This window comes from Lynx rufus, unplaced genomic scaffold (assembly GCF_022079265.1).
Source record: "Lynx rufus isolate CCGP_SWC_20201006 ecotype Redwood Valley unplaced genomic scaffold, mLynRuf1.p SCAF_10, whole genome shotgun sequence".
Classification (NCBI taxonomy): domain Eukaryota; kingdom Metazoa; phylum Chordata; class Mammalia; order Carnivora; family Felidae; genus Lynx; species Lynx rufus.
The window spans coordinates 63,536,537-63,564,075 of NW_025814824.1; the positions used below are offsets into that span (position 1 = coordinate 63,536,537).

General features: G+C 43.5%; 1 protein-coding gene across 1 annotated transcript; it reads right to left on the minus strand.

The window, feature by feature from the left end:
• Nucleotides 1-469: 469 nt before the first annotated feature.
• On the minus strand, nucleotides 470-24,076 carry PGAP4 (post-GPI attachment to proteins GalNAc transferase 4). The gene is made up of 2 exons (XM_047067142.1): nucleotides 23,929-24,076; nucleotides 470-4,961 (listed from the first exon to the last, which is right to left on the minus strand). Exon 2 carries the CDS (start codon nucleotides 4,882-4,884, stop codon nucleotides 3,673-3,675), a length of 1,212 nt encoding a protein of 403 aa, XP_046923098.1. The 5' UTR covers nucleotides 4,885-4,961; nucleotides 23,929-24,076; the 3' UTR covers nucleotides 470-3,672.
• Between the last annotated feature and the right edge of the window lie 3,463 nt (nucleotides 24,077-27,539).

Below are 27,539 nucleotides of genomic sequence, written 5' to 3' on the forward strand. Positions count from 1 at the left end.
ACAGGTGACAAATGCGAGATCCTCTGCTCTACTCTACATCTTTGTCTTCTCCCATCTCTTGAACATCTTAAAGCTACCCCATTCCTACATACTTACACAATCTGATCCTTGTTTCTTTTTGAGAAATTCATCATTTGGCTTTGGATTTTCATCTGTTTTTACCCCAAACTATTAACAGAGATGCCTTTTTTTTTTCTTTAAATCAGTTCACTAATCCACATTTCTGTGTAGATCATATGGGAAAAGATCAAGAAAATCTGTTAAATTCTAAGCCAAAAAATCCCCATTCATTACAGAATGATGACTTATAACAATCCTGCAACCCAAGGACTGGAGGGACCTGGAAGCCACAGCACATTTCCACTGCAGTTCTAATATATTAAGTACTTTTTAATCACATTTCCAATCATCTTTGACATGGCCCCCAAAGGTTTTCAATATAAAATTCAACCTAAAAAAAAAAGGGCCAGTTAATGAGCATTTCTCAGCAAATTCATTGTAGTTGAGATAAAAATCCAAATGGTTCATGTGACTTAAAACTAGCCAGTTTCATATCATGCGTTACTGTAACTCACAATGCATCATGGAGTATATAAAAATCCCACAGTAATCAACTCCAATTATAATGCCTCTCTACCGAAATTAAGTTGCCAATTAAATAAATTCTACCAAATGAGGGGTGTATCCACAGTAAATTAGATTAATCCTACCATCTTATTAATTCAGTTTGTGTTCTCCAGTTGTACTGTAGTATTTTTTACCCTTCTTTCCTTAAACAACAATAAAAAAGAATACACAGTTCAGATGTTTCCACTCAAGAAATACAACAAAATCAGTTATCAATTTTTAAGCAAATGGCCCATAATTGTGAATGGTTACCTTGGGACTCCAAAATGGCATGTGTGTGTGTGTATGTGTGTGTGTATTTTCTCTATTATTCACCACATTAGAAAATCCATCCACAGAAATGAGAGGGAATGACAAAAGTCTTCTCAGGATGCCTCAGTGGAACAGCTGCTTTTATTGGAACTGATATGTCTATGCAAATACACTCAGTCGCAATAGGGAGCTTCTTAGGCCTGATCATAATTTAAACCCTGAAAGGTGAGCAGATTCTGTTAGATACCTTCATCCTCCCGGTGACCTATGTCCTTTGTTATGGGAAGGAGACTTTAGTTCTCCTCTAGCCCCCTTGCTTAGGATTAAATGAGACTTCAGCTTTGGTGTAAAGCTGTCAACTGTCCTAATGAAGGACAACATACAAAAAATGGACTCTAGGTATGAGGGATAGCCAGATGCGGGTGGGGACAAAATGGCAGAACGGAGCCTGCATCTGCAGAAAATGTCCAAGGACGGTAGACTCTAGTTAAGATCTATGGGGGAAGGTGTCTTTGTGTAGGCAGAGAAATGAGACAAGGCAAAAATGGCTTTAGCCATCCAGGAGTCAAGGGAGGGGATGTCTGCATGCGGTAGACAACTGAATTAGAAAGAGCAGAAATATAAACCAGCAATGATTCCCTATCATCTGCCTGGCTAGCTTAGATTGGACTCTCCTGTCGTTGGGCACAAAACATTCATGAGGAGATCCATTTGTTAATGGAACAAATGCTAATGAGTTGTAGGTTGAAGGCAGTTCTGTTCCTGAACACGGGGATAAACCAGTCTCTGAGAGAAGATGAATTTAGCAGTGGAGTCTGAACATCTTGATAAGTCATCTAGTAGCTCTGCTCACTTTGGACATTCTTGAGGGACATGTAACATCTCACGATAACAACACAACACATACTTATGCCTGTTTGTTCCCCAAGACCAACGGGACAATGAGGGTCTACCATGTTAGCTTACAGAGACATTTTTTCAGTCCAGGTTACAATCAGATTCTACAAAAGAGAATTTGACTACATAGATATTTATAAAATGAATGTGGTTAAGAAAAAAGTGCAGGAACTGAGAGGAGCTACGTTCCCATCCTGGCTCTGCTGCTGTCCAGCCGTGTGAACCCAGAGAAGTTGTTTCGTATCCCTTGGTCTTGGTTTGTCCATCTGCAAAATGTGGTGTGGAACCCCCATGTACTGCCTCAGTGCTCTTGAGGGGTTCTCCAAATGGAAGCTTACCAGAAATTTAAAAAGCAAAAGAAGGCATGGCACCGAAACAAATGATCCACACAACACACTTGAAATCCAATGTAGACACACATCCTCACAAAGGGACTTGTTGGCCACTGGCTTGATAAATATTGTCCGAGGACATCTACGTGGAACTTTGGAGAAAAGTAATTTTCAGATGCTAGTCTTGGAATAAACTCAAGAGGAGTCTCAGACCATTTCCCATTTAAATGAACAATTATTTTTGGCTTGGTTGGAAGAGGCGCCAGATGAAAGCTGAGCTACACCTTCTTCACAAGTCACAATGCCAAGTCAGCTTTTATTCTAGTAGTTTGGTCCAGAATGACTGCTCCCCATGTGGAAGCCCTATGCCCTACTGCACACTTTAAACAGTATCACTAATATCTTTATCCAAAATACACTTGAATTTCATATGCTTATTCTAGGAAAAGAACTAGTGTTCGTCAAGTGCCTTCTATGGGATAAGCACTTGCTAGGTGTTTTACATACATTCTGTCATTTAATCCTCAAGGCAACTTTAAAAGGTAGGTATCATTATCCCCATTTTACAGGTGGAAAAATCTAAGACTCAGAGTGGTCATAACTTGCCCAAGTTCACGTCACTAGGGCATGGCAGAGATCTGAAATAAAAATTCAGGCCTTCTGACTTCACAGACTACATTTTTTCTTTCTCTTACACCATGATATCCAGAAGAAGAAAAAAGTGAGGGTGAATGGTTAGCCAGAAAAATAAGGGAAAAGGATACGCTATTAGTGAGCTCACCTATTTTATATCATTCTGCAATGTCCAATTTTCAAAGAATCAGAATATGACAGAAATATTCAATTTCCCTCAATGAGGGAGAGCCACTGAATCACTACGGAACATAAGAAATCTGGTTTTGATGATCCAGAAGGTGCCTGTAGATCTTGCTGTGACTTAAAGTTCTCACTAGCGGTATTGACTAGCAGTACACTACAGATGTGTGGGGGGAAAAAACACCAGGAAACAGAAACGTGATCACCTGCCTCCAAGTCGCCAGGCCCTGCAATGGATTTTACTGGCTTTTATTACACCAGGTCAAAGAAACAAATGGAACCTAGCAACATGGTCCTGCCTCTTTGGACACACGTCCATTCTCATGCCTGGAAAGAAAGAAATCAATTCAAAAGGATCTCACCTTTCACCAAATTCTACCCTTAAAATCCTAAAACAGTCCTATCTTTATGCACACTATTTTTGGCAGTTACCAGCTCTATCACAAAGCATTGCTGAAAACAGTCGGAGAATAGAACTAGTATGTAAATGCCCCCTCGGTGGGTGGGTCAACTGCATGAGGCAGTATGGCTGTGTGGAGGGAGAGGGGTCCCAACTCAGGGCCAACATCTGATCCTGCTGGAGTTACCAAAGCCAAGGTTCTTGATGTGTATGTTCTCAGCTGCCTCAGTGCCTAGATCCCTAACAACCTTAAACAATGAAATGACTGCAAGCAACCACGTCCAAAGACAGAGCTCGATATCGGAATCGCCAAGAATGGCCAATTTCAGAAAGGCATTTCTTGGAACACTAGAGCAGACTGGGATGAAAGTTGTACCGGAGGCTGGAGAAGAGCCCAATGTGCTTCACGAGGTTGGGCTCCACCACGTAGGCCCGCTCCCCCTTGGCCCTCAACAGTGAGTAGAGTGCCATATCCTTGCCAAAGCCCTTGTGGCAGTACACCTGAGACAGGTAGGTGAGGGTCCGGCGGGCCGCAGGGGCAGGGAAAAGCATGGCTGGGGTGCAACACTGAGAGGCAGGGACCACGCTATACAGGGAAGGACTCAGCCGCCGCAGTTCCAGGAAATAGTGCCGGCCCACCAGCTCCACGAGACCCATGCTGTATAGGGAGAAGAAGAGCATGACAGGCCAGCTGAACCCCGGACGGCTGGCAAACCGCATGTATATCCAGGTTAGCAGGGGCCCCAGCAACATGCCCACACCGACCCACTCCAGGATCCGCATGGGCTCAGGGTTGATGTAGTGCTGGAGCCTCTCGGGGTGATAGAGCTTCAGATAGAGGGCATCTCTGAGGTGGGACTCGGAGAAGCGAGCCCGCAGAAGGTGCTCCAGGACTGGGAAGATCTGCTCTTCTGGAACAGCATCATCTTCTACCATCAGGACGTAGTCTGGGTTGTAGGTCTGCAGGGAGGACTCCAGGCAATAGACATAGTCCTGCTTCTCCTTCTCAAATGAGTTGGTTGAAGGGTCATCGCCATAATCATCCTCGGTGCCCTCATAGCGGTTGGCCACGGGGACGTACTTAGACAGCAGCTTGGCATCGAAATGGCTTACACTACGCTCCACGTTGCACAGGAAGAGTTGGTGGCCCTCGCACTGGGGGCCACACTGTTGAAGAAGCCGGTGGAACTGGGACACCACCTGCAAGACGTAGTGGAAGCCAGGTTGCCTGTCGACAGTGATGATGGTGATGACCAGCCAGGGGCGGGGGGTGGCCTGCCAGACAATGGGCACTGAGCCGTTGGCAGAGGGCAGCTCCTCAAAATAGTGGAGGGCAGCTTCACCCTCTTTCAAACTTTGCTGCAGGAACTCTTGACTCATTTGGTTCAGATGCCAATGGCGCAGATAGAAATAAGAGTGCAGAAGGCGGTGACAGGCCAGGGGGGCCAGCAAGCCGAACGTCACCACTGTTAAGATCAAGAGCTGGACAGCAGTGCTGCCCCAGGAGAGCCGCCTCAGCCTCCGGAGGAGCATGGCAGCTGGAGGGGCTGACGTGCTCATGAGGTCAACTTCTGGTCAGGTCTGGTCCCAAGAACAAACCATCCTGGAATGCAGGCCCACCTCAGCACAGATGACACCTAAAGAAAGAGGAAGGACAGAATGGTAAAAGAGGCCTTAAAAAGCCCAGGGACAGAACTCAGCACAAATCAAACCAGAAATTCTAATTCTAAGTTGTAGCTATTACAGACTTAGAAGGATCTTCTCCGGGACAGTATTCTTTGGTTGTACTGGTTCCTGGTCTCTGGGATTTTTTCATTATTTCTATGAGCAAGGAAACCTTGGTGTATCTAACCAAATTGCCATGCCTACAGATGCTTAGTTAGGTTTACAATGCGCCAGAAAATCACCAGGTAGGCTAGTAAGATCATTATTTCAATTCAGCAGCTACAGAGATATGTGTTCTTAAGACGGACAAAAAATCCAGACTTGACAAGAGAAGCAAGAAGAAATACATATTCAAAGCAAATTCTAAAGTAAGTGTGTAGTGAGTACTGGTTGACTGGGCATTGCAATTTTCTGAAAACAGTCTTTTCTGCGCATCCCAAATAAGAAAAGGACTGTTTGGGATTCTCTGAAGTGTCTTTGTCAAGATCTTCCATTCTTATTTCTCTAATCTCATGCAACTATACTTAAAATTGCCTATCAATTTAGTCCTGATAGTCCTCTCATTTTATTTTTTAGAGCACTACCACAGGAACCAGTGCCAGTATCTTCCAGATGCAAGCAAACTCGAGGGCCCCAGCCTTTGGGAGGGAAGGAGGTGTCTGAAGGAAGGTCTATGAGCAGCTTTTCAATGAGGGCGAGAGGGGATAGGTGGTGATGAAGATGCAAGTGGCAGGTGCCCCCAGCCTGGTCTAGAAAGGACGTTGTGTGATGCGATGGCTCGGAGCGTAGGCCTGAGGTCAGGCACACGTGTGACTCCCGACTCAGCCACTCAGCTGGTGGAAACTCACGTCACCTCTCCACAGCTCGGATTCCTAACCTCTAAAATGGAGATGACAATAATACCTTATCGAGTTACTATGGAAATTAAATGTGTTACAGAGCAAAACAGTGCAGAATATAAATGCCATTAAAACGTATGCATATGGGGGCGCCTGGGTGGCGCAGTCGGTTAAGCGTCCGGCTTCAGCCAGGTCACGATCTCGCGGTCCGTGAGTTCGAGCCCCGCGTCGGGCTCTGGGCTGATGGCTCAGAGCCTGGAGCCTGTTTCCGATTCTGTGTCTCCCTCTCTCTCTGCCCCTCCCCCGTTCATGCTCTGTCTCTCTCTGTCCCAAAAATAAATAAACGTTGAAAAAAAAAAAATGTATGCATATGTGGGGTGCCCGGCTGGCTGGGTTGGAAGAGACTGTGACTCTTGATCTCAGACTCATGAGTTTGAGCCCCATGTTGGGTGTAGAGATTCCTTAAATAAATAAAACTTTTAAAAATGTATACATACGTAGAAAGTCGAGTAATACCTTGGGAATAAGTAGGCCTAATGATCTGAGGGAAAACAGACTCAAACCAAGAAACAAAATTAAAAGGATAAAGCCAGTATTATAGCATTAAGGGCAATGCAAAACTAAGCAGTGCCTAAAGACTAGACGGTAAACCTAAGCCCCTTATGTCAGAAGCATAATAAAGCGTGCACACATTTGGAAGAAACTCCCCAGCTTGTGAGTTATCTTGTGTGGTACCTGACCAGGTACCACATGAGGCTGTGTTGCAGGGCTCAGTGCTGCCATATCCGTGTTCCTCCCTTCCTGGGCACACAGAAAGACCACATTCCCTAGTCCATCATCTTCCAGGTGAGGTCATGTTGACTAGGACTTGCCAGGAAAATGTGAGCCAATGATAGGTGTGGCTTCTGGGCCAAGGTAGTTGAGAGTGGATGTGCCTTCTCGACTTTCTCATTCTCCATTTGCCAACCTACTGGACAGGTTTCGTGGATCTGGAGGAGGTGGAGCCACCAGACGGCAGGAGCCTGAGCTCCTGAATGACTGCATAGAACAGAGGTCCCTCCCACTGCTCATCTCGGAGCAGCCTCCCAGTCTAGAGGGGGCTTTGTGGGAGGTAAGACGTAAACCACTGCGTCTGGTCACTAATAATTTTTGGACTCGTTTATTACAGCAGTTACCTTCCAGCCCACTAGAGTTGTGTAGAATACCACACCTCTCTCTATAGGACCATGACATAGTAATTCAAGGAAGTCCCATGTCAGCATCAGAAGCAGATTATACTGTGAGATCCCAGACGTGAGACAGACTACCCCAGTACTAGGAAGAGATCCGGATAGTACCTGAAGAGGGAAATGGCAGGGAGAGGTTTGCATTCTATGCAACCCTGCTGGTGTGTGAATGTTCCGAGTACACAAGACTGGTTGCTTCCCCCTGGAACTGCTCAGGCCAATGGAGTTAATAAATGATGTAGGTGCATGTCCATATGGCCTCACCAGTTTCATATCACTCCTAGTAGAAGCCAAGAACTGAAGTTGGATTGGGCTTACACTCCTGCTAGGGAATGGAGTCATTCCAGTGGCTTCCTGCTCACCTTGTCCTCCCTACTCTTGCTATTACCCAAGAGAGCTGTACCCACTTAGAAGAAGGAACAAAATACAAGATAAGGCATGCAGCTTGGAGAATGCCAGGCACATCATGAGTGCAAAGATGAAAATGTGATTATGATGACTGTGCAAGCTCTGTGTTTGGTGTGAAATCACTATCCATACTCCTTCAACACTCTCTTCCAGTGACAGTTTCTGGTAAAGCAAGAATGTGACACTCTAGTCCAGATAAGTCCCAGGGGAGGGATGTTTAAAGAGTGTGTGTGTGTGTGTGTGTACATGCACACAGTTATCATTTAAATATATAAATCCGGGGGTGCCTGGGTGACTCAGCTGGTTAAGCATCCGACTTCGGCTCCGGTCATGATCTCGTGATTGTGAGTTTGAGCCCCTCATTGGGCTCTGTGCTGACAGCACTGGGCCTGCTTCTGACCCTCTGCCCGCCCCCGCCCCTCCCCTGCTCTCTCTCTCTCTCTCTCTCAAAAATAAAATAAACATTAAAATATAAACCTGATCATATCACTCTCCTGCTTAGAACCCTTCTGTAGCTTTCCATTGCTCTGTTAATAAAATCCAAATGTCTTATCATAGTCCACAAGACCCTGTATGATCTGGACTGTGCCCTTCTCTGTCTTCTCTGTCATCTCGTTCTACCATCCCTTTCTCAAGTTGCTCAAAACTAGAGGTTGGCAATATTTTTCTGTAAAGGGCTAGACAGTAAATATTGCAGATATTGTGGGCCACATACTATCTCTGTTGCACAGTCTTCTTAGGCTTTTTCGTTTTGAAAACGCTTTAAAAATATAAAAACTATTTTTAGTGCTCCAGCCACATAAAAACAAGCTGTAAGCCAAATCTGGCCAGCAGCTTGTAGTTTACCAATTCTTATTCTAGACTAGCATAGTCCAATAGAAATATAATTCGAGTCACACATGTATTTAAAAATCTTCCTTGGGGCGTCTGGGTGGCTCAGTCGGTTAAGCGTCTGACTTTGACTCAGGTCATGATCGTGGGTTTGTGGGTTCAGGATCAGGTTTGTGGGTTTGGGCCCCACATTGGGCTCTGTGCTGACAGCTCAGAGCCTGGAGCCTGCTTCAGATTCTGTGTCTCCTTCTCTCTCTGCCCCTCCCCCGCTCATGCTCTGTCTCTCTCTGTTTCTCAAAAATGAATAAATGTTAAAAAAAAATTAAAAAGTACAATAAAATCTTCCAACAGCCAGAGTAAAAAATTATAAAGAAACAGATGAAATTAATTTTAATAGTATATTTTAAACACTGTACATGAAACCAATATGAAAAAATTATTAATGAGGTGTTTTATGTTCTTTTTTTTTTGTACTAAGTCTTTGAAATCCAGTGTATCTTTTACATTTACAGCAGATTTCAATTCAGACTGGTCACATTTCAAGTAATCAATAGCCACATGTCACCAATTAGCAGGAAAGCTCTAGATACACTGATCTTTCAGAACACTGACTATGCTATGTTTTTACCCAACTCCTGGCCTTTGCTCCCACAGCTCCCTCACCCTGGAACATTTTAGTCCACCCCCTTCCCTGCTTCCTCATACAGATTGCGTTTTCTCATCCTTTAGTACAATCTCCTTAGGGGAGCTGTCCCTGGCCCATGCAAAGGATGACCTACCAAATTGGCACTTATATATTTTGCTAATGGGAGTATAAATCAGCACGACCTCCATAGAAGTAATCTGGGACGATCTAAGAAAACCACGAATGACTCAGCAATTCCATTTCTGTGTAAGTGCCATGCGCTAACCAATTGTGGCACCGGGGCACCTTCAGCAATTCCATTTCTAATGTTCCTTCCTAGGTATATATTCTCATATGTGAGAAATGACTTGCAGCATCATCTGTAATAGCAAAATAGTGCCAAGTGCCCATCGGTTGAGAGTGAGTCAAATACATTATGGTACATCCAAAGAATGGAATACAAAGTACCCATTAAAAGTAAGCAAACTTGGAAGAGACCAAGATGGCAACATAGAAGGCTCCTGCATTTCTCTCCTTCCATGGATGCATTAAATGTACAGCTACACCGTGAGAAATTCCCTGTGAGAGAAATCCAGAAACTAGCTGAGCAACTCCTACACATAGGGAAAATGAGATAATACCCACGTTGAATCAGGTAGGAAAGGCTGAAACACACACCAGGGATAAACCCCACCCCCAGTACAGCACCATACAATCTGGAGGGAACTCCCAATTCACAGCTTCTTTCTGAGAAGTAAAGGGTTTGGAGCACACACATATCTAGCACTCCAAATTTTAGGACTCCCACCTGAAGGATGGGCGCCCAAAACATCTAGCTCTAAATGCCAACTGCGCTTTCATCCAGGGGACCAACAGGACCATAGTAAAGAAAGAAGCAGTTCTTAGTGAGTTCATGGGCACTTGCCACTTCTGTCCCCTCCAGGGCTCATCATGGAGGAAGCAGGCAAAAAACGCCTATCCCCCAGTTTTTCCCTGGAACGGTTTGGAGTGTATACTTTATAAGCACCTGCCAGAGGTGCTTCTAACTTAGCACATAACTAGGAGCTGGCTGAGATTCTGCGCAGAGCCCAGGGGAGCTCATAGGCACTTCTCCCACCTTCTTCCATGGGCCCCTCCAATGATAACACCAGATCGCCAGTATCTCTCTGGAAGGCACTTGTACATAGGTCTGGTGCCCCAGCTTTTGTGGCAATAACCTGAGGGATGAGCCTCTGGATCACCTGGCTCTAATAGCCCCCCAACACTCAAAAAACTGTGGGAACCAATAAATGAACTTGGTAAAGTTGCAGGATCTGAGATCAATGTACAAACATCAGTGGCATATCTATACACTAACAAGGAGAAATTAAGAAACCAACCCCATTTACAAGAGCATCAAAGAATAAAATACTTACGAATAAATTTAACCAAAGAGGTGAAAGATCTGTATACTGAAAACTATAAGACATTATTGAAAGAACTGAAAATGACACAAATAAATGGAAAGATATTCTGTGGTCATGGAGTAGAAGAATTAATATTGTTAAAATGTCCGTATTACCAAAATGATCTACAGATTCAATGCAATATCTATTAAAATTCCAATGGCATTTTCCACAGAAATAGAAAAAACAATCCTAAAATTAGTATGGAACTACAAAAGACCTTGAATAGCCAAAGCAATTTAGTGCAAGAATAAAGCTGGAGGCATCACACTTCCTGTTGTCAAACTGTATTACAAAGCTGTATCAAAAAGATATGGTACTGGCATAAACAGACATACAGACCAATGGAACAGGATAGAGATCCCAGAATTAACCTTTGCACAGATGGTCAATTAATTTATGACAAACGAGCAAAGAGTATAGAATGGGTAAAGGATAATTTCTTTAATAAATGGTGCTGGGGGACAATTGGGGGTTCAGTCGGTTGAGCATCTGACTCATGTTTTCAGCTCAGGTCATGATCTCACGGTTCATGAGATCAAGCCCCGTGTCTGGTTCTTCACTGCTCGGGATTCTCTCTCCCTCGCTCTCTGCCCTTCCCCTGCGCACATGCACACACACTCTCTCTCAGAATAAATAATAATAAATAAACATTAAATAAATAAATAAATAAATGGTGCTGGGAAAAGTGGATAGCCATATGCAAAAAGCTGGATCCCTATCTTAGACCACTCACAAAAATCAATTCAAAATATATTAAAGACTTGAACAGAACGCCTGAAACTGTAAACTCCTATAAGAAAACATAGGAAATAAGCTTCTTTTTTTTTAAATGTTTATTTTTGAGAGAGAGAGACAGCATGCATGCAAGGAAGGAAGGTGCAGAGAGAGAGGGGGATAGAGGATCTGAAGCAATCTCTTTGACCGAAGAGAGCCTGATGCAGAGCTTGAACTCACAAACTGTAAGATCATTACCTGAGCCGAAGTCGGACACTTAACCGACTGAGCCAGGCACCCCAGGAATAAGCTTCTTGACACTGGTCTTGGCAGTGATTTTGGATTTATCACCAAAAGCACAGGCAACAAAAGGAAAAATAAACAAGTGAGACTACATCAAGCTAAAAAGCCTTCACACAGCAAAGGAAACCATCGATAAAATGAAAAGGCAACTTATAAAATGGAAGAAAATATTTGTAAGCCACATATTAGACAAGGACTTAATATTCAAAATATATAAAAATTCATACAACTTAATAGCAACAGTAATAATAATAATAATAATAACTCACTTATTTAAAATTGAGCAAAGGAGGACCTGAACAGACATTTTTCCAAGGAAGACATATAAACAGTCAACAGGGTGCTCGGAAAGGTGCTCAACATCACCAATCATCATAGAAAAAAATCAAAACCACAATAATATATCACCTCACACCTACTGAGATGTCTACCATCAACAAGGCAAGAGATAACAAATGCTAGGATGGATGTAGAGAAAGGGAACCCTTGTATACTGTCGGCTGGAACATTAACTGGTATGGCCACTATGTAAAACAATATGGAGGTTCCTCAAGAAATTAAAAATAAACTACCAAATGATCCAGCAATTCCACATCTGGGTATATATCCAGAGGAAAGAAAATCATTATCTTGAAGAGGTATCTGGCATTGCAGCGTTATTCACAATAGCCAAGATACGGAAAACAACCCAAATGTCCACTGATGGATTAATGGATAAAGAATATGTGGTATATCTATGAAATGGAATATTATTCAGCCTTTAAAGAAAAAAAGGAAATGCTACCATTTGTGACAACATGGATGAATATTCAGGGCATTATGCTAAGTGAAATAAGACAGACAAAGACAAATATTGCATGGTATCATCTAATGTGGAACCTAACACAGAATAGAAAGGTGGTTATCACGGGGTGCCTGGGTGGCTCAGTCGGTTAAGCATCTGACTTCAGCTCAGGTCATGATCTCATAGTTCGTGAGTTTGAGCCCCACATCAGTCTCTTTGCTGACAGCTCAGAGCCTGGAGCCTGCTTCAGATTTGGTGTCTCCCTCTCTCTCTGCCCCTCCCCTGCTTGAGCTCTGTCTCTCCCTCTCTCTCTCTGTCTGTCTGTCTCTCTCTCTCAAAAAAAGAAAATAAACACTTAAAAAGAAAGAAAGAAAGATGGTTATCAGGTGCTAAGGGGTGCGGTGCGGGGATAGGGAGAGGTTGGTCAAAGGGTATAAACTTTTACTTACAAGGTCTTTTTTTTTAAGTTTATTTATTTTGGGGGAGGGGCAGAGAGAGAGAGAGAGAGAGAGAGAGAATCTCGAGGAGTCCCATGTGGGGTCTGAACTCACGAACAGTGAGATCATGACCTGAGCCAAAATCAAGAGTCATATGCTCGAAAAAAAAAGAGTCATATGCTCAACCAGCTAGGCCACCCAGTGACCCCTAAGGTGAATAAGGTCTTTAAAAAAAGTATGATAAACAAGGTCTGAGGATCTAATGCATAACTTGGTAACTACAGTTGATAATACAGTATTGTATAATTGAAATTTGCTAAAAGAGAAGAACTTAAGTGTTCTCATCAAAAAAAAAGTTACAAAAAGCAAACTCTTTATGCACAGATATGGAAAAACTGTAAGATATTTTTTCAGTTACAGAAGACACAGAAAGTATGTATAGCACACTACCATTTGTGTAGAAAAGGGGGGAAATATACATAAGTGTACTTGCTTGTATATAAGTCCACAAGTATTTACTTAGTGAACAAACTGATTGACAGCACACTCTTAAATCCAAGTCCTTCCAGGCCTGTGGTTTCCTGCTTTATTTTCTAGGATCTTGCTGAGGGTCCTGGTGTGGTTGTGGGGCTGCCTTCAACGCTTATGTACAAAAGAGGCTTGTATGTGGCAGGTGGATAGAAGGGGAGAAGCCTTTCTTGAAGCTATCAAGCAAGCATGATGATTTCCCTTAGATTTTGTTATTAAAGTGGGGCCAGCGAAATTAAGGAGATGTCTGTTCTATCCAAGCCACCCTGTGCTGCTGCTCTCAGGCCATATCCTTCCCTTGCCACCCTAGGCTCCTGATTTTCTCTCTCTTCCCTCTGGCAGTGGGTCAGGAACTGAGACACCTGGTACTGACATAAAGACGATCTTTAATCCCAGGCAATTTCCCCTCTGGGGTCAATAAAATCATTAACATCTCAGAAATACCTTGCTTTAAAAATATGGTAGTGAGGAGCACCTGGGTATCTCAGTTGGTTAAGCATCCAACTTTGGCTCAGGTCATGATCCCGCGGGCCGTGAGCTCGAGCCCCACGTCGGGCTCTTTGCTGACAGCTCAGAACCTGGAGCCCGCTTCAGATTCAGTGTCTCCCTCTCTCTCTGCCCCTCCCTGCTCATGCTCTCTCTGTCTCTCAAAAATAAATACACATTAAAAATTAAAAAAAAATAAATTAAAAAAGTATGGTAGCGAGACTGCTCTTCTCCTGACCTTCAGGGAAGGAATAGGACTCATTTCCGAGGACACATGGTCCCCACATACATTGATAAGCTCTTAGCTGGGGTGAGGAACAGCCCAGACCTTTAGAACTTACGATAAGGACATGCATTTCTTGCTCGCGGATCTGTGCACAGCTGTGGTTCAGCTGGGTTCAGCTCTAGAACGCAGGTCGGAATCAGGTCGTTTCATGTAATTCTTGTTCCAAGTCCAGTGTCAGAAGAAACAGCCATCTGGGCATGCTCTTTTGGTGGATGGCAGATACACAAGAATCAAAACACGAAGGTTCATTTACAGCCTCACTTAAGCATGCCACACGTTAAGTCCACTCACCATGCACTAGCTGAAGCAATGGGGCAGGGAAATGTACTCCTCCCACAGAGCAGAGGAAGGGAAAATGAAGGTTCAATAGAAAGCAAAAGCAGCAGGCCAATTTCTAAGCCCTCAGGAAAAAAGAAAGGTTCTAGCAATTTGTTCAGAGTAGGCGACATTTCTAAAATGCTCATAAGGCATCTGGCTGCCATATCATTATACTCAGTATGAGTCAAAAGAGACTATGGTAATGACCCCTAAATCTCCGGGTTTTATAAGAAAGAGGCTTAATTCTTGCTCATGTTACTTGTCCATTACGGATCAGTTGAGACTCTGCTCCCTGTCATTTGCACTCCAGGCCCCAGGTAGATGGAACTGCCTCTTTTCTGGACATTGCTGATTTTGTGGCAGAGGAGAAAGAAAAAGACAGTGAACCACAAGCTGGCTCTCAAAGCTACGGCTCAAAAATGACACACATCATGTCCACCTACATTTCACTGACCAGAGCAAGTTACATAACAACTCTTAAGTTCAACACAACAGTTATGTAATTTTCCTGCAAGAAGGGGTACCGAAAGACATATGGCCAAGCCTGAAACCAATGATTAGGGAAAGATATGTCTCTCCAGTAAGGGGCAGAAAATACCTTGAACAGGGGTGCCTGGGTGGCTCAGTTGGTTGAGCATCGGACTCTTGATGTCCTAGGGTCGTGGGATCGAGCCCCACATCAGACTTCATCCTGAGTGTACAGCTGGTTTAGAATTCTCTCTCTCTCCCTCTGTCCCTCTCTCACTTGCACACATGCACTCTCTCAAAAAAAAAGAAAAGAAAAGAAAAGAAGAAAATATCTTGAACAATAATACAATCTAGTCCACCCATCTTGGACCGTGGGAGGTGGCAACAGATCCTTTAATGATCAGATGACTGGTCTGCCTAAAATCCAACCACATGGAGGTAGGCATTCAAGACTACGTTCTGTTTGCTTTTTAAAGCATCTTCTTAAAGGATTTAACCAATTGCTGCACAGTGGGGTCGGGTGTCCAAGGCCACCTATAATTTATTTCACTTTACTGATTTGGTTTTAAGATAACTTACCTTAAAACAAAGGATTTTGAATTGGTAGTTCAAGGGAAGGAGCTCTCTACTCCCAGCCCAATCGTGGGGGTGGGGCAGAAGGAGGACCATGTCTACATTATCGCCCTGATTGTCTTCTTCCAGAATTCCATAGTCACCCACAGCATCACCGGCTCAGGACCATGCTCCAGTGGTGTTGTGGACTGACCTGCATCTGTGAGGTGGCCTGGAAACAATGACACCATTACAGCCTGGATACTATGGCGTAATGATTCCTGAATTCTTATCTAGGCCTTACTAGTGCACTTTGAAACACAACCATTTTGTAAATTGGACTATGCCTGTTACCATGTCTGGGATGGAGGGCTCAGAAAAGATAGTAAAAGACAAAGACACCAAGAAATGAATGTGAAATAGGGCTAGAATGAATAAATGGAGCAACAATGACAAGTTACATTTTATGGCAGCTTCTGAAAATTAAGTTGAAGGGGTCACAGGGGTATGTGAGGCAGTATACCAGGCTTAGCCTGAAGAGATAAGCAGTCAAGAGGACTGTTTCCCAAGTCAGCCCTCATGCATGAATGGCACCACCATACCCCAGGCACCTTGGGTCCAAAAGACCAGTATGTTCTGACTTCTCGCTCCTACCCAGTCACTTGCAAATCCCAGCAATGCTACCCATATGGCCTCTTGTACACCTCTCTTCTCTCCTCCCCTCCCACAGCCATGCCTTTCTGCATTGCCTCACCCTCGCTACTCATCGTCACCTCCAGGCTGGCTACCAGCAACAGCCTCCTAACTAGGCCTATGACTTCCAGGAAGACCAACAGATTCAAAGCCATAAGATCTGGGTGCAGGTCTGGTCCCAACACTCGCTACTTAGGTCCATTTGTAAAGAAATCATTTGATCTCTCTGAGACTATTTTGCTGCTGTCAAATAGGAAAATTAAAAATATCTCATGTATGGAGGCACTGTGAAGACAAAATGAGACAATGGCTATGAAAGCCATTTGTCAGAAAGATAGCAGAAATGATGGTAATGTGTTACATCACCAGCATCCATCTGATGCTCTGAAGCATGGGTCTGAACATGGCACTCTTTTCTGCAGAACTGTTCTAGGATTCCCCAATGACTATAGAATGAAGTCCAAATTCTTCACCATGATTCTTCAAAATCCAGCTTCAGCTATCTCTCCAGACTCTATTCTTCTCCTCACACAGTCTACTCAACCATCAAGAATCAGCTCAGAGGCAGCTCTTGATTTTGGTTCAGGTCATGATCTCACAGTTTTGAGATCGAGCCCCAAGTTGGGCTCCACGTTGGATGTGGAGCCTGCTTGAGATTCTCTCGCTTTCTCTCTCCCTCTGCCACTCCCTGGCTCATGCACATGTACAGACTCTCTCTGTCTCTCTCTCTCTCTCTCTCTCTCTCTCAAGAAAAAAAAAAAAAAAGAATCAGCTCCAAAGGAACCTCTTCTGGGCTGCCTGTGTGGCTCACTCAGTTATGGGTCCAACTCTTGATCTTGGCTCAGGTCATGATCTCACGATTCATGAGTTCAAGCTCCACATCGGGCTCTGTGCTGATGGCATGGAGCCTGCTTGGGATTCTGTCTCTCCTTCTTTCCGCCCCTCCTTGGCTTGTGCTCTTTCTCTCTCAAAATAAATAAACTTAACAAAAAAAGGGGGGGGGAACCTCTTCTGAAAGCCAACCGTCATCTCCCCCAACCAGAAATAATCTCTTGTTTCTCAACTGCTTGGGCCTTTTACATAAACATTCCCCCCAGAACCTTCATTTGTCACTTTCTACTTTAGCCTGTATCTATTTATAGCTACCACTTATTAAGCTCCTGCTATATATCCAAGTCCCGTAGTAGACTCTTACATCTATTTCATTTAACCAAAATAGCAACTCTCAAATAGCAGTGGAACTAATTCCATTTACATGAAAAAAAAAATGCTACCAAGTTGAAAGCAAGAACTTAAAACAGAAGAAAAATTCCAAAGCCCATATTTTGTCCCCAATGCCTGCTGCCTTCCATGGCTTTATTTATGGCCCCTGACTTATGCATCAATTAGACTTATAAATCCTTTGTTAGTGGATTCAGTCTGATTTATCTTTGGTATCCCTTGTAGACTCATCACAGAACTCTATGCATGGAAGAGGCTCAATGTTTTTGAGCTAATAAATGCCCATAGTCAAGTCATTTGACCTCTGTGGGACTCAATTCCTCAGCTATAAAATTGGGAGTATCAAAGAGCCTGGCCACATAATTTGCAGAGATCAACTTATTTGTACGTGTTTGCTGAGCACTTATTACGTGCCAGACACCGTTCTAAGCATCTCAGTGATCCTCATAAGAAGCTTATGAGAGGGGTGCCTGGGTGGCTCAGTCGGTTAAACATTAGACTTCAGCTCAGGTTATGATCTCACGGTCTGTGAGTTTGAGCCCTGCATTTGGCTTTGTGCTGACATCTCAGAGCCTAGAACCTGCTTTGGATTCTGTGTCTCACTCTGTCTCTGCCCCTCCCCCTCTCACACTCTGTCTCTCACAAATGAATGTTAAAAAAAAAATTTTTTTTAAAGAAGCTTAGGAGAAGTACTATTATTCAGCCTGTTTTATACCTCAAAAAACTAAGGCAGAATTAACTTGTACCCAAAGTTAACAAAGCTCTTCAGTGGGTGGCAAAACTCAAATACTCGAACACAGGCAGTCAGGTTCCGGAACCCACATCTTCAACCAATACGCACTACTGTTTCTGCACAGATTGGAAACCCAAGAAAATCAGCTGACAAATAATTAGAAATGGTAAAAGAGTTTCAAAATGCGATTGATAACAGAATTAATATGTAAAAATATTACACACACACACACACACACACACTGCTTTCACCTAATCAGATAATAACCAAATTAATCAATGGGATAAAAGATCCCTGTCAAAATGAGGTTAAAAACCCTAAAATACCCAGGACGAAAATTTTTTAAATATGTGGAATATACACACACACTATAAAATTCTACTGAAAGATACATAGAAAGTCTTTAGTAAGTGGAGAAAAAAAAATAACGTTTTCTTAGCTGGAAAGCCTCACTAATGAAAGAGGCGATAGAGTTCTCTTTTTCCGGAACTAGTCTCTACATTTAACATAAGGTCATTCAATTTACTTCAAGAGGGAGTGGCCTAGTTCAACAAACGGCACTTGCAAATACATTTGTGCAACCTTTGGAAGGAAAGTTGAGCCGGGTATCTATAAAAATTTTATGTATGCATCCCCCTTGACCTAGAAGTTCTACTTCTAGGAATCTATCCTGCAGAAATCCCAACACATGCTATCAAAGATAGAAAAGGAAGGTTCATGCCAGTTTTGTTTGTAACAGCATGAAAGAGAAAGATAAAGAGGGGGGAGGAAGTGGGAGAGGGGAGGTAGGAGAAAGAAGGAAAGGAAGAAGGAGGAGCTGCAGGGAAAAAAAAGGCCCAGCAACAGGGAACATATTTCTAGATAATTATACAAAGGGATGATAAGGAGCCATTAAAAAGGAAGAGAAAGTTTTAAATATACTAACATTAATGCCAAACATACTAACATACTAACATACTAACGCCAATGTCTTGGCGAGGTCTCTGCTATGGACTGAATGTGTTCTCCCAAAATTCCTATATTAAAACCCTAATCCTCACGTATTTGGATATGGGGTCTCTGGGAGGTAATTAGGTCTTTGTGGTGGAACTCTCATGCTGGGATTAGTGCCCTTATAAAAAAGAGATGGGGAAGGGTGCCTGGGTGGCTCAGTCATTAAGCCTCTGACTCTTGATTTCAGCTCATCGCATGGTTTGTCAGTTTGAACCCCGAGCTGGGCTCTGAGCTGACAGTGTGGAGCCTGCAGGGATTCTCTCCCTCTCTCTCTCTGCCCCTCTCCCCTTTGCATTCTCTCTCTCTCAAGAAATAAATAAACATTATAAAAATTAAAGAAAAAAAAAAGAAGAAATGGGAGTGTGCTTTCTTCCTCTCTTTGCCCTCTGCCAGTGAGAACAGCTAGAAAGTGGCATCCATACACCAGGAAGAGGGCCCTGAGCAGCACCCAGCTATGCTGGCACCCTGATCTCAGGTTTTCAGGCTCAGAAAGAAATGTTTCTGCTGTTTACACCACCCGGTCTATGGTAACTTGTTATACCAAACTGAGCAGATTTTAAGTCTCTAAAGGGAAAAGAATGCAAATTATGTCAATGCAAATTATAAAAAAAAAATGTGCATAGTATGGTCATTCTATTTTTAATATGGAATATAATTTAGTAGGAGATGAATGTATGGAAGACTCCTGTTTTGCTTTCAACACTTCTGTAAGAGCACGTGCTACTTTTATGGCAATTATTAAACGTTCATTCAACAAATACTGAGTCTTGTGCACTGACTGGGATGGTGAACATGTCTGCCAGGGCCCTTATACCCTGAGGGCCGTTGTTATCAAAAATCCAATAGAAATCCAAATAAAATTTTGTTTGCTTCTTTTGGTGGAGCAGGGAAAGGTTAGTTAACTTGATGAAAGTATTCTAAAGATTTTCTGGAATTCGTACTAATAAAAACGGCCAGGAAATGCTTACTTTGCTGGCATATATACGGACATTGGGGGGATATATCAAAGATTGGCCCTGTGCAGTGATGACATCAATGTCATGTGATGCTTCATAATTTTTATCGTGATGGTGGTTACATTTGACAACATTCTTCAAAATACACATTTAAATGCTGTGTTTTATTGCATGTAAACTATGCTTCAATAAAATTGATTTTTCTAAGAGCCAGGAAAATAATACAGAGTAATAAGAGAGAATCTGTCTAACCAGAGCTTAAAGCCTACTATAAAACTTCAGTCATTAAAATAACATGGCACTGGCACCAAAATGTACTGATAAATAAATAGATGCAGAAATCCACACAGATACAAACATGTAATAATTTAATCTGCCATACTTGAAGCAATTTAAATCAGGGGTGAAAAATGGATTTATTAGCTTTGCAGCAACTGGCTAACTATGCAGGAAAAGTAAACTAGTGCTCCACTTTATAACTTAAACTAGAATAAATTTCATATTAATACTGTCAAACAAAAGCTTAAAAGTACCTGAAGAAAAATACAGAAGTATATTTATATAAACTTGGTTTAGGAAAGGACCTTAACAGCAAAGTCCATAAGCAGAACCATTGAAAAAATATATGACTAAGTAAAAAGTTAAACTTGTATATGGTCAAAGATGAAAAGCTGACATTAGGCAGATCAGGAAACACTATGCAACATAAATGACAGAATTACTACTTTAATGTGTAATGTGCAAAGAGTGCTTAAAAGTCAGGAACAGAAAGACACTCCAATTGAAAAGCAAAAGACTGAAAACTATCGAAAGCTTATGAAAGAAATTGAAGAAGACTCAAAAAGTGGAAAAACATTCATGTTCATGGATTGGAAGAAAAAACATCGTTAAAATGTCGACACTACCGAAAGCAATCTATATATTCAATGCAATCCCTATCAAAATAACACCAGCATTCTTCACAGAGCTAGAACAAACAATCCTAAAATTTGCATGGAACCAGAAAAGACCCCGAATAGCCAAAGTAATCCTGAAAAAGAAAACCAAAGCTGGAGGCATCACAATTCCGGACTTCAAGCTGTATTACAAAGCTGTAATCTGATCAAGACAGTATGGTACTGGCACAAAAACAGTCACATAGATCAATGGAACAGAGAACCCAGAAATGGACCAACTAATCTTTGACAAAGCAGGAGAGAATATCCAATGGAATAAAGACAGTCTCTTCAGCAAGTAGTGCTGGGAAAACTGGACAGTGACATGCAGAAGAATGAACCTGGACCACTTTTTTATACCATACACAAAAATAAACCCCAAATGGATGAAAGACCCAAATAAGACAGGAAGCCATCAAAATCCTCGAGGAGAAAACAGGCAAAAACCTCTTTGACCTCAGCCGCAGCAGCTTCTTACTTGACATGTCTCCGGAGACAAGGGAGACAGTAGCAAAAATGAACTACTGGGACCTCATCAAGATAAAAATCTTCCGCACGGTAAAGGAAGCAATCAGCAAAACTAAAAGACAACCGACAAAATGGGAGAAGATATTTGCAAATAACATATCAGATAAAGGATTAGTATCCAAAATCTATAAAGAACTTATCAAAATCAATACCCAAAGAACAAATAATCCAGTGAAGAAATGGGCAAAAGACAAGAATAGACACTTCTCCCAGGAAGACATCCAGATGGCCAACCGACACATGAAAAAATGTTCAACATCACTCATCATCAGGGAAATACAAATCAAAACCACAATGAGATACCAGCTCACACATGTCAGAAAGGGTAAAATTAACAACTCAGGCAACAAAAGATGTTGGTGAGGATGCAGAAAAAGAGGAACTCTTTTGCACTGCTGGTGGGAATGCAAACTGGTGCAGCCACTCTGGAAAACAGGATGGAGGTTCCTCAAAAAATTAAAAATAGAACTACCCTACGACCCAGCAATTGCACTACTAGGTATTTATCCAAAGGATACAGGAGTGCTGATGCGAAGGGGCACATGCACCCCAATGCTGATAGCAGTACTATCGACAATAACAAAGTATGGAAAGAGCCTAAATGTCCATCGACTGATGAATGGGTAAAGAAGATGTGGGTGTATATATATATATACAATGGAATATTACTTGGCAATCAGAAAGGATGAAATCTTGACATTTGCAACATGGATGGTACTAGAGAGAATTATGCTAAGCAAAATAAGTCAAAGACAAATATGATTTCACTCATATGTGGAATTTAAGATACAAAACAGATGAACATAAGGGAAGGGAAACAAAAATAAGATAAAAACAGAGAGGGAGACAACCCATAAGTGACTCTTAAATACAGGAAATAAACTGAGGGTTGCTGGCAGGGTGTTGGGTAGGGGGATGGGGGTGATGTGCATTAAGGAGGACACTTGTTGGGATGAGCACTGGGTGTTATGTGTAAATGATGAATCACTAAATTTTACTCCTGAAATCATTATTACGTTATACATTAACTAACTTAGATTTAAATTTTTTTAAAAATTAAAAAAAAAGAAAAAGAAAAAGAAAGCAAAAGAGAGGTGCCTAGCTGGCTCAGTCAGTGGAGCCTGTGACTCCTGATCTCAGGGTTGTGAGTTCAAGCCCCACCTTGTGTGTAGAGATTACTTTAAAAAAAAAGTTGGAAGGGGGCAAAAGAATTAAGACAGTTCACCTACACAGATGCAAAAGGCCAGTACACAGAGGAAAAAGGTATTTACTGCCCCGGGGACGGGGGGGGGGTGGGGGGGGTGGGGGGGGATTCAGACATGCAAATTAAAACAAGATACTATTTTTGTCCATCTTATTGGTTTAGATGTGTGCATGCCGAGAAACCTTTAAGAAGACATCCAGAAAATCTCAACAATCTAGATGAAGTTTTGTCATCTTTATTTTCTCCTTCACATTTTTCTGTTTCCTGAATGCTTTGTAATAAATACACTTACCCTTTTTTAAAAGATTCAATATTGGTGTTAGACACACATAGCTTTCTCTTGTCGCCTCCTAAAGTACCTGGTACAGTGCACTCTAGAAATGCACCCCTAAAAAAGCTATCCGCTTACCAGGTTCAGTTCTCCTGGCGAAATAAATACACGTGCACGCACACGCACACACTGAACCTGCAGGTTTTGCTAATGGTCTGCATAGTGAGATCATCACTGGAGTCGCTCTGCGGTTCCCCCGGGGACAGCAAGGGACCAGCAGGGGATGCCAGGGTCACACCCACCCTGCAGGAGCTCTCGCCCCTGACTACCAAGGGCGCAGTGCGGAACCGGCAACGCCCGCGCCCAGAGGCCAGGAGGATGATGCGACTACCGGGGGGTGGTCCTCTCTATTCCTCGCCGAAAGAGAATGGGAGCTGGAGACCACAGTCCCGGATCTAGTTCCTGCCGCCGACCTTGGGCAGTCCCCGCCACGTTTGGGCCTCAGTTTCCCTACTCGTCGGTCGAGGCTAACGGTTCGGATCGCGGAGGTGGCTCCCTTCAGCCGGTCTTTCCGGGAGCTGGGAGCGACGCCTTCCTCTGCCGGGTCGCCCTTCCTCGGTCCCCGGCTGCGCAGAAACCCCACGCCGCAGCAGCGCGTAATCCGCGAGCCCGATTAGCCCGAGGGGCTGACGCGGGAGGAACCCTCGCCTCAAGCGCGCGGCCATTAGGCGATGCGCTCTTCGGCTGTGCGGCCCGACTGGGCTCCCAGGACCCGGGTCTTAACCTGGGTTGGCACGCGCCCGGCTCGCGCCTTCCTGTCGGCCTCGCGGCGCAGCCGAGGCAGGCGAAGGGTGGAAAGATGCCCTCGCCGCGACACTCATTCATCCCTGCCCTGACACCGGCCCCGCCCGCGCGGAAGAAGCCCTTCTGGGGTCCCCGCAGTCCCCCGGCAGGAAGCGGCTAGAGCTCCGGGCCGGGCCGCGGCGAAGCTCGCCTGCTCAAAGCGCACGGCCGGGGGCGCAGGCCCTCCCGAGCTGCGCAAGCCCCCGCCGCTGCTCTCCCCACGCCAGCGGCGGCCCCGGTAATCCTCATCCCCGCGCTCCGGCCGCGATGCCAGAGGGGCTGGGCATATCGCACGCAGTGCAAACCTACCCGGTGGAGGCGGTCAGCTCCGTCCTCCGCGTACGCCGAGGGCCGCCTCCAGTGTCGCCTAGGCTGGCTGGCTCATCGCCACTGAGGAGCCATCGCCCGACCCTGAGGCCCGAGCGGAGCGGGTGCCGCGCGGTTCGGGTGCGCGCCGGAGCCTCGCCTCCTCCCGCGGCGCAGCTCCCGCGCCGGGTCCCCGCGCTCCGGCAGGCCATGTGACCTGCGAGCTGCGGAGCGACCAGCTTGGGGGGGGTGGGGGGGAAAGGACGGCAAAAGGCGCCAACTGATGGGCAGAAAGGGAAAAGCAGGCTCATGGCAAAAGAAACTGAAATTCTGGATTAGGTCTCTGCGCTGTTCGCAGCCCCAGCGGGCTTGCAAGCATTTTCTCCGCTGGAAGGAACTGGTTTCACCCATAATGAAAATAAGAGCGGACACCCCACTTCCGCCCCGAATCCCCACTGCACCCAGGCGTCTTAGTGAACGTTCCTCTAGATCTCACTTCACCCTGGACGTTACAGATTATCATCCCCAATTTGCAAATGACGGAAGATTTGAGAAGAATTGCCAAGTACAACCTTTCCTAATTCCAAAAGCCAGACTGTAAACATTTATTCAAAATCAGAAAGGTTTGGCTAAACTAGATCACCTATCCAGGCATGGGATTTAGGTCTGTGGCTCTTTCCACTTAACCTGTCAGTCTTCCGGGAGTGACTTCGATGGTTCAGTACCCATCCCCAACCTTTAATTTTGGCTGATATTTATTGAAGAGCTCTTCTGACACCGTGCCAACACCGTAGATGAGAATGAGGTAAGCCTACTTCCAGAACTTCTTTTACATGAGAAGGTTAAAAATTTTGCACAGAACATAAAAGAGAGCTGAGCAAAGGGAGAAGAGCATTATGAAAGAGATGTCTGAAAAGTGGCTATCATTACTAATGAAGGGCTTTCATGCATTGAGAGAGGTCATTTGTGAGCTTCATCTCTCAGAAATCATTTAGTTAACAGGCCACAGAGGTTTAATAAAAGATCCAAAAATAACTAGGTGAGAGCTGAAGGTGATAACTTAGGGTTTACTGTGGAAGAGCCAAGTATTCACTAAGTACATAATAAATGCCCATTTAAGTGGTAATTGAAGATGTAATCTGTCATACATTGTAACTTTTACTTTATTCACCTATCATGAATGAAACTACCTAAAGTCTAAGCACTTCTTAAAAACAGCAGTGAGGCCTCAAGCCAACTCAGTCTCCAAATGAGAACTGCAGAATATTTTTTCCCCTCAGATAAGTCATCACTACTTGTTCAAGCAGAGGTATGTAAGTCTGTTCCTGCCCTCAGGGCTACCCGAAGTCTCGCAAACAGGAAGCATGTTTCTTTTGGGAGAGGAATAGAAGCCAACATAATATTCCATCAGGTGGGCACACAGATTTATTCACATTAAGGAAATGATGTCTCTCAGTGCACGAAAGCCCTTCATTAGAAAGCTATTACTTTGGGTCTCAAATGTTTTTCAGTCTTCCAGTAACCTATTTTAAGCAAAACCGTTCTGAATGATGTAACGCTTGTGGTATGAGAAAATGTGCACGTTGGTTGAAGACCAATTCCGAGGAAGAGGACCCGAGGAAAGGCAAGTGGAATGATCCTGGGGAAGAAAAAGGAAAGCCAAAGAAAAGTGAAAGCCAGCTCCCAGGGTTTTCACCTCATTGTTTTATTACCTTTCTTAGTGCTTCTAATTCTGGGTCAGTTTGCCTTTGTAGGCTGAGGGTTAGCAAACTACAACTCACTGCCTGTTTTTGTGCAGTCCACAAACTAAGAATGGTTTTTTATAATACTGAATGGTTAAAAAGAAAGACATTTTGAGACATGTGAAAATTATATGAAATCCAAATTTCAGTGTTACTGGCACGTGGTCATTCATTTACATGTGTCTATGGCTGCTATCCTGAGTTGAATAGTTGTGGCAGAGACCTTACGATGCAAAAGCCTGAAATACTTAGTCTGGTTTGCAGACACCTACTCTGAAACGTCTATTCAGTGGTCACAAGGTAAGGCAGTAAAGCCAATGAATGCTCATGTAATTTCTTCTTATGTCAGCAGAGTTGGTACTAGATATTAAGTTCCCATGGAATCTTGTATCCATCTATCTGAACGCCCATCTGTCCCCCTGAGCATCCAGTCAGCCTCCATTTTCCAAGCAGTATTTACTGAAGTACTGTTCTGACAGTGCCAACACCATGGATGAGAATGAGATAAGAATGAGGTGTGTGTCATGCTCTCATGGAGTCTGTCATTAGGAATGCCCAGGGGGTGCCTGGGTGGCTCAGTCGATTAAGTATCCAGACTTTTGGTCTCAGCTCAGGTCTCGATCTCAGGATCGTGAGTTCAATCCCCAACTTAGCCTCCTCGCTCAGAGTGCAGGCTGACAGTTGCACCTGTCACAGACAGGAGATTGGGAAGCTATTCCCATTTCCTGGACCAGTCGCAGACCTCCTATTTCCAGACTTCTTTTACATGAGAGGTTAACACATTTTTGTTGTTGTTGTTATTTTGGTTTTTAAAAATTATATGTGATTAAACTTCATCCAATATGAAGAGAAACACACAATTATTTGAAGTTGTTTCATACTCAATTTGTTAAAATCATATAGAAAGACTCTAATTTGCATGTTGAATGGTAGTTTAAAGGGTGTTTATTTTTATTTTATGTGATTATCATTAGGCATAGATAATAATAACTACATACAAGAGTAACAGGGAGTCAGTTTTTCAGATTAAAACCCAAAGCGGAACAGCCATGAAGGTATTTTATGAAAGGTAATAAATCAAGAGATTCTAGGGAGAGGCAGGAAGAGTGGTAATCTAGGAAAGACTGAGTTTCTCTTTTCTCTTTCATTTTCTCTCTCATTTTCTTCTTGTTTTTATAAAATTTGGACTTGGGGGTCACAGAGAGAGATTAATCATAGTTCTCATTACGTGTCTATATAAGGACTTCTATCTATCAACAACAATAATAATATAAGAAATGCCCTTGAAATCACCACCCACCATGGAAACCAGAACCCTGACAACAGCTTCCATCTCTCACAATAGAAGATCCTTCTAAGAGATCCTTTTAAGGTTCACAGCTATGATTCTTACTTATCCATCCCTTTGGGTGTGTTCAAGAAAAAATTATTCAATGGCACTTATTGAAGATGGTAAGGCGTCAAGGGGAGCCATGATGATAGGTACAGGGACCCCCTGACATGGAGTCTTACAGAAGGGAATTAAGCTCAACTCTGAACACAGCATGGGCAAATGGGAATTTATAGCCAAGAAACAAGATAGGGAATGGTGGATAGCAAATCACTGAGAGGAAGCATCATGTGCAAAGAGTGACTCTGGCTAAAGGTACTTGACAGGATCCATGCTAAAAATAGGCCACGATGATCAGATATCAAGGGTGGGGTTTCTTGCCAAACTAATTTAGCAAGATTCTTGCTAACACTGGATTTTACAAGGAAGTGTACAGAAGGGCTTAGGAGAAGATTGAGGAGGCTGACTTAAGTTTGGTCAAGCAAAGAATCTTTGAAAAACAAAAAAAGCAAAGAATCTTTGTGAGCTGTGGGGTGCCTGGG

Coding starts and splice junctions, on each gene's coding strand:
- PGAP4 (XM_047067142.1), bottom strand. CDS start 4,884: ATGAGCACGTCAGCCCCTCCAGCTGCCATGCTCCTCCGGAGGCTGAGG.